General features: G+C 37.0%; 2 protein-coding genes and 2 pseudogenes across 2 annotated transcripts; 2 read left to right on the top strand and 2 right to left on the bottom strand.

Moving 5' to 3' along the window:
- Nucleotides 1-699: 699 nt before the first annotated feature.
- On the top strand, nucleotides 700-2909 carry LOC139880992 (putative pentatricopeptide repeat-containing protein At3g01580; annotated as a pseudogene).
- Nucleotides 2910-3204: 295 nt separating this feature from the next.
- Nucleotides 3205-3495, bottom strand: LOC139880990 (uncharacterized). The gene is made up of 2 exons (XM_071865537.1): nucleotides 3370-3495; nucleotides 3205-3252 (listed from the first exon to the last, which is right to left on the bottom strand). The coding sequence occupies exons 1-2, from the start codon at nucleotides 3493-3495 to the stop codon at nucleotides 3205-3207; spliced, it is 174 nt and encodes a 57-aa protein (XP_071721638.1).
- A 549-nt stretch (nucleotides 3496-4044) lies between these two features.
- Nucleotides 4045-5636, bottom strand: LOC139880989 (uncharacterized; annotated as a pseudogene).
- Nucleotides 5637-5909: 273 nt separating this feature from the next.
- On the top strand, nucleotides 5910-6730 carry LOC139880988 (uncharacterized). The gene is made up of 3 exons (XM_071865536.1): nucleotides 5910-6048; nucleotides 6335-6447; nucleotides 6650-6730. The coding sequence occupies exons 1-3, from the start codon at nucleotides 5910-5912 to the stop codon at nucleotides 6728-6730; spliced, it is 333 nt and encodes a 110-aa protein (XP_071721637.1).
- Nucleotides 6731-12385: the final 5655 nt, after the last annotated feature.

The following is a 12385-nucleotide window of genomic DNA, read 5'->3' as shown; positions in this document are numbered from 1 at the left end:
GAAGAACAATGACAATCCTCTTAGGGGACATGAACGTAATTCTCCGAACTTTCTTCGATAATCGGCTCCAATTTCGGATACCTTGAAGAAGAAGAAGAAGAACATTTCTGATGAGTTATCAAAAGGGCAGGTGCAACCTCTCCTCCCCAGTTTTGAATGTACCTCGCCTCCTTTACCATTTTTTCAAATAAGAATTGAATCTTTTTCGGAGACCGGTACAACAAAGATTGTCAATTAGCCTTTGATCTGCATATTAATAGTAAACGTTTTGGTCCATTACACTCATCCCAATAACACAATTTTTAAGATAAAATTTATATCAATTTTATTGTTTTATTATTATTTTTATTTAAATAATACCATCATTTTATTTTGTATTAGTGAAAAGAAAGAAAAATGATATCTATGTAAAAATATATATCGAAATTTTAAAATGTCATCTATTTATATATAAAAAAATTTCTAAAAATTATTATTTTTTTATATATGGAGGGAGTATGAGTTTTGTAAATTATATTAGACATATAAAAAAAATTAACTTAATCTTTCGCAATTATTCGTTTTTAAACGCCCTCTCTCAAAACTTGCACCATAATTTACGGATAAAATGCTATAAAATTGTAAAGTATCGATTCACAAATCTTTGTGATTTTTATGAGTATTCATGAAAAAGCATAAAGTCAGAAATTAGTCGCTGAAATGCTTCGAACTCAACGGCCAAGAGTACAATTCCTCATCAACGACATTTTCTCTTTCAAGTTCTCTCATTTTCCCGCCACCCAAACAAGACCCAATCACCACTTTACCTTCTCTGCTAAACCTCTGCAAAACCCACATCACCTCAAACAAGTACACGCAAGATTAATCATCCTTTATGGCGCCCTCCATCATCAAAGCCAAAAAACACTTTCTTCCACACTTATCGAGTCCTACGCCGATTTTGGCCTCCTCAATTTCTCTCGACAGGTCTTCAATTCTACATCGAACCCAGACCCACTTCTTTACAAGTCATATATCGGGAGTTTATTCAAGTTTGGTGAGTATCAACAAACCCTCCTGGTTTATAATGACATGCGTAATAAAATGGATATGTACCCTGATGAGGAAATTTTATGCTTTGTGTTGAAAGCTTGTTCCTTTATGAATATTGGGTATGGGGAAATGATTCATTGTCATCTGCTTAAATTGGGTTTTGAGTCATTTGATTTGGTGGGTGATGCTTTGGTGCTGTTGTATGGAGAAGGGTGTAGTGATTTGGAAATGAACACGAGGTGGTCGACAAATGTCACAAAGGGTTTTGAGTGATTGGAATGCTAAGATATTTGAAGCTTATCGAAATGGGAATGCGAGTGAAAGTTTTCGGCTTTTTAGTAAGATGAGAAGAGAAGGTGTGGTTCCCGATACAGTTATGGCGATTAACTTATTGAGGTCAAGTACTGGTTTGAACTCGTTGAAGTTAGGAAGGGTAATTCATTGTGTGATCATCGTAAATCAGCTGAATAACAACTTGCAGGTGGACACTGCATTGCTGTCTATGTATTCTATATTGGGTAATTTTAGAAGACGCGAGATTGTTGTTCGAAAAATGCCAGAGAAAGACTCGTTGTCTGGAATATCATGATATCTGCATACTCCCAAAATGGATTTCCCATGAAGTCCCTCGAGTTGTTGCGAAGTATGGTGATATCTAAGGACAGAACTGATTTATTTACAGCAATTCCCGTAATCTCTTCAATTAGGCAGTTGAAATCTGCTAAGTGGGGAAAACAGATTCATTCCCATGTATTGAGAAACGGTTCAGATTATCAAGTTTCTGTTCACAATGCCTTAATCGACATGTATTGTGAATGTGGCCAGCTAATTTATGCATGGAAGGTCTTCGATTTGGTGACAGAGAAATCTGTGATTTCCTGGAGCTCAATTATAAAAGGATATGCAAACCATGATCTATCTCTCGATGCTTTGTCTCTATTTCACAAAATGAAACTGGATGATGGAGTTAAGGTTGATTTCATAACGATGATCAATATCTTACCTGCTTGTGTAAAAATCGGAGCATTAGAACTGGTGAAGTACCTACATGGCTACTCGTTCAAATCTGGTCTAACTTCATTGTCATCGGTAAACTCCGCTATTCTTAACGCTTATGCTAAATGTGGATGCATAGAGATGTTGAAGAAGCTTTTCGACGAGGAGAGTGTCGACGATAAGGATATATTCACTTGGAACTCGATGATCAGTGCTTTTGCCAAGCACGGAGATTGGACGCAATGTCTCAAACTTTACGAAGAAATGAAGCGATCGAATCTCGAACCCGATCCCCTAACTTTTTCTCGGATTATTGACGGCTTGCGTAAACTTAGGTCTGGTTAAAGAAGGGAAGTTACTTTTTAAGGAGATGACTGAAAACTATCGCTTTGAACCTAACAAGGAACATTATGCATGCGTCGTTGATTTATTAGGACGTGCCGGAAAAATCGACAAAGCCAAAGAACTCATAAAGGCAATGCCTTTTGAACCAGGTGCTAGGGTGTGGGGGGCCCATGTTGAGTGCCTGTAAGCTGCATCCTGAGACCAATGTTGCTGAGTTTGCAGCCGAGAAGCTTTTCACCGTGGAACCAAAAAATGCTAGAAACATTGTTTTAATCTCTAACCTATATGCTGCGGCTGGAAAATGGGACAAAGTTGCTGAAATGAGAAAATTTCTTAGAGATAGGGGATTGAAGAAAGTCCCTGGATGTAGCTGGCTGGAGATAAGTGGAAAAGTACACAATTTTCGAGTCGCTGATCGATCACATCCAGAAGCAAATGCTATATACAACTTACTAGGAAAGTTAGAGATCGAGATCAAGGAGATTAAAGAAAAGAGGGATTGGAGAAAATGTGCGCCGACTGCTCTTATGTGTTAGGTAGTACCTCTTAAAATTTAGCATATTTTGGTACCGTCGGCCAGTTTTAACTTGTCAGCCGATCAAATTGCAAAATAAATTTCTCTTGATAAAAAGGTTTTGAAGATTTTATCATGTTAAGAAATGTAGATGTCCTAGAATGTAAAGTGATGTGCTTTGATCCAATGACCAAGTAAAGTTCAAAACTTTGATTGCTTATTTTAATGGAACATCTTTCTTCAGAAATCAATTTGAAACCAAAGAATAGCACAAATGCTGTCTTTACATAATAAATCGCAAAATAGAATCACGACTTCTAGGATCGTTCCTTGCTAGCTTCATTGCTTTCGATCGGAGGCAAAGTCTGCAAGAAAGACGCACCATTAATTTCACTTTCTGATAGTAATTTTATCGAACACTCAGAGTGCACCCTTAAAAATTCATCGAACCCATCCCAAATGAACAATAGGTAGAAGATTACAAGGTCAGGCTTGTAGAGGTTATGCACAATCGAGGCGCCGGCGAGAAGTGAGGCGACGACGACAACAGATGACCAGGCCAATGATGGAGTTCCGGTCGGCTTCTTCCCTCCGAATCTTGGCTGCATTTTGTTTTTCAATTTTCCTCCCGCCGATACATTTTACTAGTTTACTGGAACGTACTGTCATCTTTTTAAGCTTTCAATGGTTTAAGCAGAGGTTTAGTAACAAGTGTCGGTCGGTACAAGAACCGATCAATTGAACCGAACCAATCAATCAATTGGCCAATTTAATAAAAACAGATCGATGTGAAATGGACCAAACGAATCGAAATCATCTATGGAAGTTCATCATCCTGGTGTTGAGCAAGAATACACAGCATACTAAATAACAAAGATAGACTACTTATATAAGGTATGATCGAATTTGAATACATTTCATTTGTAAAAATTGCATTTCTAACATAACAAATATAGATGGAGTCATTACATAAAAGACAATTAAACCTACGAAGATTCACTGATCCGAATAAGCTGACAAAACTCAGTATTGACATGCATCTAAAATGTCAAAATTGATTAGCTGGATCAACCTTTTCCCCAACATTTCAGTCAAGTAACTTCAATCCCAAGCAAGTCTCCCAGCAATCATGTAATCACACAGAATTTACTTGACGGTTACTCTTCCATCACTGCATCGTTTTCTTCTTTTGGAGCAGTTTTTCCAACTTGTGGTAGTTTAAGAACTGAAAATGAACAAATGTTAAAATAGTTAGCCAATGATAGTGAACATATTACAGGAAAACTAACAATGGGTGGTTCAGAAAATGTTCAAATATCAAATACTACACACTTTTCTTACCTTTAAGATTGGATCCAGAAAGGCAAGTCAGCCTTGATTTTGTATTGACCTCAGCTAAGGGAATTGGATTCTCCTTTTGGGCCATGCGAACATCCCAAACTTTTATACTTCCATCAGATGAAGCAGATGCCACTAAGTATGGATCATTATCGGTTAAACCAGCCTTCTTAGTCAGCACGACGATACCTTTAACACGAGAAGAATGAGCATTTTCAATGCAATATGCAACCTGTCCGCTATTAGTATCCCAAGCTGTAATATTTCGGTCCTCACCACCAGTAAACAACATTCCAGACTGTCAAAATGAAAAATGCATTGCAAGTTACAAAGTGCAGGAGTTAAAAAAAAAGAAGTTTATTTTTCCAAATAGCACACAACCCATTGATAGCATTGGAAAAAGTCATCATATTAAAGCCATACGTTTTAAAGCTTTCAAACAGTTAATATACTTCCGTCAGCTATTAAAGTCTCAAGCTTTACGGAAAAAAATCATCCATCTAAACTTCATAGAATATAAAAGTTTTCAGCTTGTCTCATAAAATTCTCGCCTTGATATGTAAGGGACACTTCCCAACCAGCAGACGAAACAACATGAATATAGCACAGATGATCAATCGAAACTAGATTCATATTCAAAAGTTATCGTGTAAAGAATTGCTACTGACTAAACCCCATTTCTTTTCCAACTGACATTTTCAAGAGACTCCAATCATTCAAATCACATATCAATATCAACACATATCCAAACTCAAAATCATAACCAAACAAATAGACCAAACCTCTCCAGGGTGGCACAGAGAACTTTCTTCGGACAACGAAATTGTTGAATCATCTTAGCATCCTCTGATTGATGAACAGTCACATTCTCTTCACTAACCATAAAGAACTTCTCCCCACTCTGATCAAACTTCACAATGCTAGCCTCTTTCGCCAATCGGCTACAAAAGCTCCTCCTCCCACGAACCAAGTTCACCATTGCCAGGCACTCGTCCTGTCCCACAGTCAATGCCAGCTTCCCACTCTGGTGAACGGCCAAGTCATTGACTTTCTTCTTGTGAACCTTCACAGACTTCAGCAACACAAATGGGTCGGCGTCGAAAAGCGAAACGTAACCGTCCTCCGTCGCGGAGAGGAGGTTTGTCGGGAAGGAGAGAGTGGATGATGTCAGGAAGGACAGGGAAGTGATGGTTGAATTCATGGGAATTGAGCTGAGAGAGGCGGAGGAAGAAGGTTGGATTGTGTAGAGCTGGATGGTATCATCAGAAGAGCCAGATGCTGCGACGGAAGAGGCGGCGGCGACGGTGGTGATCGGCGAGACATGGGAAGGGTAGGAGAATAGCTGTGATAAAGTTGAGGTTTTGGGGTTTAGTTTGTAGCCCCAGATGTATCGTTCGTAGGAAGCCGGCGATTAGGTAATACATGGTGGTCGACGGCTGTGGAGGTGGCGGAAGAGATTTTATGCTATGGATGAGCTACCCTAAAACCCTTGTCTTTGGTGAGAAAAGGGTGAAGGGGACTGGGTTTTAACAAGCTTAGAATTGGACCAATTTCGAAGGTTTAAAATATAAGGATGAAAATAACTTTTTTGTAAACTTATAAGGTTAACTTGCTTATTATCAAAAGTATAATAGTTTAACTCACCCACGAGTTACGGACTCACGAGTCAAAGTCCGTAGCGACAATGAGCGAACAAGAAGACACAAATCAATCAGTTAATACTCCTACTCCTCCGCCTTCAACCGCCGAAACATCCTCAGCGCAAGATGATACTCCACCGCCGCCGCCGCTTCCGGCTCCGCCTGCTTTCGATCCAAGTCGAAGTACGTCTCTCTTTGACTTTTGTTTTTAATCATGCCCACATTGGTTACTCTTCATATGAATATATGGATTCTGCTTTTGAATTGATTAATAATCAGCATTCTAAAGTCTTTGATTTTCTGTAAAGTTTTAATTTTTCCCACTCTCGCAGTTGTTTGGAGATGCCAATCATGGCTGGCCTACATTTGAATTTATGTGCTTACACTTCTTCCATTGATTCGGTATTTTATAGTTTAGTTACTGTCTGGAACAATTTTGTAACACTTCCCATTGTTTTTTCTTCTGAAGTGATTGGCATTATCAAAAGGAAGGCTCTCATTAAAGAATTAGCTTCCGTTTACCACCAAGAATGCCTTGCACACTGTCAAGAACTACTGGAACTTCAAAAGAAAACCGAGGAGGTATGACACCGTATCTATGAATTTCGTGGTGAAGAAGTTTTGGTAATTGCTTTAGTAATATTCAAGTAGTCGCGACAACCCACTAGTTTTAATATGTTCTAGGTTTTTAATCCTGTAATTTTGCCTGAGAATTTTTCTTTAAGTGACCAACATATGTATTTCAATCACTTTCACTCATCCAAGTTTTGTTGATTGTTTGCAGCCATTCTATGAGGTGAAAATTCCTGATGATTTTAGGAAAGAGACGACGAGACCCTCAAAACGTGCAAAGAAGACCCGCTAAGCAAGTTGTAAGGTTCTCTGCTACATATTGTAAAACTGGTTAAAGTGATTTTGGTAGTAGTTTCAAGTTTGCCTCTATTAACCTTGATAAGTATTGTCAGGATTGAGTCATCATTTAGAACACATTCATTTAGCTTAGTCACGACAAATTGGAATAGGACAGCATTACTAATCTTTTGCCTGTAATATGAGTACTCATCTTTAGTAGTTAGTACTTGTGTATAGAATTAAGTTGTAGACAAATGTGGAAAAAAAACCTGTCTTAATGTTTAATTTGAAAAAGCATCTGGGTATACATGGATGTGTATTGATTTACCTTTTTATTTGTTTAGTTCGCAACCCTGTCTAATATATTGAATTTCAGCAATGTTATTTTACTCCATTATCCGTTGTATTTACTTTGCTTTTGTATTGTACCTGACAACAGAGTTTCATAAGAAGCATATATCCAGCAACTTACTGAAAGATGACAGCGCACTATGGGACTCAAGGCATCAGTGGGAGATTCTATGCTTTGTCTGTACATATCTGATTCTGATATACAATTCACATCTTGTAAGCGTTCACCCTATTCTAAATATTGGAAAGCAGAGATTTCTGAAAGTGTTGTATTAGAGAGTTTTGATGGCCGATTTGTGCATCGTATAGAAACTATAGCTGGAATTTGTGAACTGTGAAAATGGTGATTGGTACTAAGAAAAGCAATCCTATTGATTGAATAGTGTCCAATGGTTATTCTTTTTTAATCAAGTAGCTATCTTGTTACAACTACTCGCGAACATTCTTTTTCATCAAGTAATCGAAAGTGTGCAGCCTTTGTTTCTAGCAGTATAATATATCCCACAACATATACAGCATTAGAAGATAAACATGCGGCCAAACAAATCATTGGACATTCTGCAGAGTTGATGAATTTTTCTCATTTTATTTTTTCTTTCAGCCATTTCAAATTTGAAAAACGGAAAAGATACACATTTCTGAATTGTCTATTCTACACATCCAAAGCTCATTTACTATTTATCTAAACCTAAACAGTGTCCTAAACTCTTCTGTTCTGTCTTTTAAGTATCTGTGCTACTACCTCTTCAAAAAAGTCTCGCGAACTGCAAATATAAAACCTTCAAAGCCAGACGATTAAACTTAAAACATGAGTAGTAGTTTGTTGCTTTTTTACTGTTTAACGACCGAAGAAGTCAATGTCGTTAACTTTTGCCATAACGAAATTGGAGCAGAAGCGGTTGAATGTATCGGCCTCCCATTATATTTTCATCAGTATGCCCAAATTCATGAACAAATTTGACCGATTCAGATAGACGGTTCAGTAAATTCATCAGGGCAATCACTTCATTCCGTTGCAACTCCAGCTGAAAATACATAGTTTGTCAATTTCATCAATGAATTGTTTACTAAGGGAAGTAAGAAGGCATGAATTCCGAATCTATTACATGGGGAGATACTTACGTTTTGATTTAAATGCTCGTCGCCATTCACAGAGAATAGGATTTTCAATGCAGTACCAAGACCAAGAACCTGAAGCTTTCCCCAAAGTCTACACTTTTCACAGCCGACACAGTCCATAATCGCACTGCAATGCAAAACCAAACAAAAACAATCAATTTTTTATCCATTTATACAAACAGAAAATCATTGACGATCAAAGAGGTTTTTTTTATCTTTCTTTTTTTTCAACGTTAAGAAAGCAGCAAACATTAGACTACCTTATATTTCTGAATTGAACTTGTATTTTCTGTCTTAATTCAGGTCCTCTTTGGCCTTTCCACAACTTAGCTTCATCAAATGGGACAGGACATGCATCCTGCAAGTTTTGGTCATAGAGAAGCTGCTTCATCAATGACTGTGTTCTGAGATCCTCAATAGAGTTCCCAGTGTCGTACTCAGCCTGTTCCAAATAATCTGCTGCCTATGTATATGATCAGCAGATATCGTTATGATGAAAAAACCAGGTTCTTTATCTTTTCAAAATATTTCTCCACACCAGTAGATGGTTCGTACTTACTTTTGTCACTGCCCGAAGAACAAAGAGAAATGTGAAGTACAAAATTCTTGACACGCTCTGGGTGTCTTAACACACGACCATGGCCAACAAACTGATATTTTTGATCCCACTGAATCAAAGAACAGGGGATTGGTCAGATCTATTTCACATAAAAAAAAAAAAGTAGAGCATCCCAAGATATCATCATACAATGCTGAATTTTACACTGAAGTCTAAACGTCATATAGATATAACATGCTTATGTCAACAAAATTCTTAGATTATATGGGAAAGGATATACTAAACAGTAATCATGCTATTTCAGTCTTTATGAATTAAGGCAATAGGTGACATCTCAGAGAACTATATAGGGGTTATATGGCTATAAATAGGCAGGAACAAACGAAAATGGCATACCGTGTTCGTAGCTTCATCAAGTAGATAATCAGCTGCTATATGGACTGATATGGAGGAGTGAAGACCAGATATCAGTTTGTGTAATATTTTCTCCTCTTGGCAAGACTCTTCAGAAGGATCTGTATATCATTCAGATAAGCAATGATTCATTTGACATATTTTCAAAATGAAAAGGTTTTTCTCTGCGCCATTGAACTGAACAGAAATGATACTTATATAAAACATAAACACTTACACTTGGGACAGTTTTCTGAGTGAATTGCTTCCCATATCCTTCTCGCTGAGGGACCCGTATAACCAGTATAGCGTTCAGGGTTCAATTGAAGATTTACATAGGTCATCTCAGCTGAAATTTAAACAGTATCAATCAGCTGAATAAAAACTACGGAAGGCATTAAATCTAGTTTAATATTCCACATAATAGCAATAACAGAATACAAAATCATGCATACCATTGTCAGTTTCATCATCATACGTCCAAGGATTATCTGTTTCTGTCCAGCCTCTAAAAGCTTTTTTGTCTAAACTACGGTCTACAGCAGATTGTGGCTTTCCTTCTTGGACATACAGGATCGTCTATTGGCAAGCCATTGTGTGATGGCCTCTTAAATGCTTCAGGAAATTCATTTTCCGGGCATTCACAAACACTGCAATCCCTCAATCGGCACATACCGTCATCTGGCCAGAAAGGGCAGTCACACCACAATTTAACCTGATTCACAATTTCACATTGCTCAAACACAATTAGACTTCAAAAAATTCAGACTCCGTGCTGAAATTTCGAAAAATAGATGCCAAATACAAGCTACATTTACAAAATTTCCTCAGTCAAGAGGCTTATACTATTGATTTTAGCTCCATTGCCATAGATAATTACCTTGAAGTAACGGAAAAATGGTGATTTAACAAGCTCTTGCAGCCTGGGATGCAAAACTTGCTCATTTAGCTGGTTCACAGTTTCATAATCACAACAACAATCTTCCACCATGCCACTATATTTTTTTGCTTCTCCTGTTCCAACAAGAAAATTATGGACCAGAAATTCAAAACTCCAATACACTGATATAAGAAAACTGAATTCCACTCAAAAAGAAAAAGTTATTACCTTGGCGCATGAACACGACGTGGAGACGTTCGAAAGAGTCATTGAAGACAAAGCGATAGCTACAATAATAGCGATCAACGATCCAATACACCAAATTGAAGAACCCCATCTCTTCTTCTTCTTCCTAGCATCCACTTTACCTTCTGATTCAACCATCTAACACTTATAAGAAAGAAAGAAAAATCCCAAAAACAGAAAACCCCCTTTGAAAGAAAAAATCCCAAAACACCAAGATTGTTGATTTCTGAAAGTGAGCAACTTTAACTAACTCCAAGAGCTAAAGCAAACTTCCCAATGGATCAGCCATGGAGATGGAGGTGTGTTACTAATCTTAGACATATACAGTAATTTCTTTCTGGTAAAAGAATGACACATTAAAACGTTGTGTCACGAAACGAATAGGAGCTTGACACGTCATCATGGTAAATTCGTGTCCTTCCTATTGGCTCGAAACATGTCACCGTGACATTTTAAAGGTCGGTCGGTAAAATAACAAACTCGGAATAGAATAGTCTGTCAGATTTTTATATACATGGAAAAATTGGTAACCAAGATTATTTATCGATTTGTAGGTTTGTTGAGCTTGCCATGTTGTTTACCGATTTGTAGGCTTGTTGAGCTAGGCGAGTCGTTTCCGAGTTGTAGGCTTGTCTAGCTTGGCGAGTCAGTCGAGTGGAATATTGTTTACTTTTACAAACGCCGCAATGGCTATAGTCCTAGACATGTTGTCATGTTGACACCGGCCGGATTTCAGAAAATTAATGCTTGAAGAGAAATTATGTATATATATATATATGAAGCTGCAAATCCCAGTCTTCATGAAGTTGGTGATTTAAAGGCTTGAAATGATGTTTAGAAACATTTCCAAGAAGAATAAATGAAGATAGTGTCCAGGGGTGGAGCTCCCTAAAAATTTAGGGTCATCTGACTCTACAGGTTTTCGATGTAATATCTTTCGAGTTTATATTTTGTCGGAAAAAAATAATATACAAATACATAATTATATATTATGATCCCACATGATTCACAAAAAAACATTTGGTTTAATGATTAATGTGTATGTCTACAACCAAAAGGTCACGAATTCTACCCTGCAAAACGCATATTTGTTGGAAGCAATTAGGCAAAACTTGGTTCATTAAAATAGTTGTCTCCTACGTTAGCGTTAGCAGGAGGCTTAAGAACCAACATCAAATCATTATTTTATTTTATTTTATACATAAATATTGTGTGTTATAATGGATTTATGAATCCTAGAGGGATGATTGTTAAAAGTGATTTTAATGAAATTTTATTAATGTCTAATTTTAGAAAATCAAACAGACCAAAAAATGAAAATATAAATATATATTTCACATGTCTATTTTCTAGTTTGTTGTTGGTTTTTAGCCCTCCTGCTAATGCATGAGACAAGTTTTTTCCCATATTTAAATGGTTAAACAAGTATTTTTTGAATGATGTGTATATATATTTTTTTATAAGATTTGACTATAATTTTCAAGAAATTGTATATTGTTTTAAAAAAAAGAATGAATGGTGTTGTAGGGCAATGTGGAACCCATGATCTCTTAAGTCTAGGATTAGTCATTAATCAATAAATCAAGTTTGCCTAATCATTTTTCAACAAATATGTGTTTTGCAGGGGTAGAATTTGTGACCTTTTTGGTTGTAGACATACACATTAACCACTAAATCAAGTATTTTTTTTATGAATCATGTGGGATCATAATATATGCGACACCCCCCTCGCGATTTCCCTCTAAGGACTTCCCTCCAAAGACGGGAGATCACTCGAGGGGCGTCGGGAGTTTACGTACTTAACACTTATCAATTTAGCAAACAAATTATTATTCGAGTTTTATATCCATAAAACATAATAAAATATTTTAGTTGCAAATAAGTTTATTGAAGTAATAATAAAAGCCAGGTTAAGTCTAAGACACACTTCGGCACAAGTGCCGCCCAAAAGGGTTATTTAACAAAGGCAAAAAAAAAAAACTATGCTCTGCTTGAGGCTGTGAAGTAATCTACCTCGATCTCCGAACGATAGCTTATTCTACGAATCCTCACGGGCACTTCCCAACTACTCGTTACCTGTAAAAAATTTATTCAACGTTTATGAGATATAAAATCCCGTG

This window comes from Rutidosis leptorrhynchoides, unplaced genomic scaffold (genome assembly GCF_046630445.1).
Source record: "Rutidosis leptorrhynchoides isolate AG116_Rl617_1_P2 unplaced genomic scaffold, CSIRO_AGI_Rlap_v1 contig100, whole genome shotgun sequence".
NCBI lineage: Eukaryota > Viridiplantae > Streptophyta > Magnoliopsida > Asterales > Asteraceae > Rutidosis > Rutidosis leptorrhynchoides.
The sequence above is the reverse complement of the archived record's forward strand: the minus strand, read 5'-3'. Positions and strand labels throughout refer to the sequence as shown.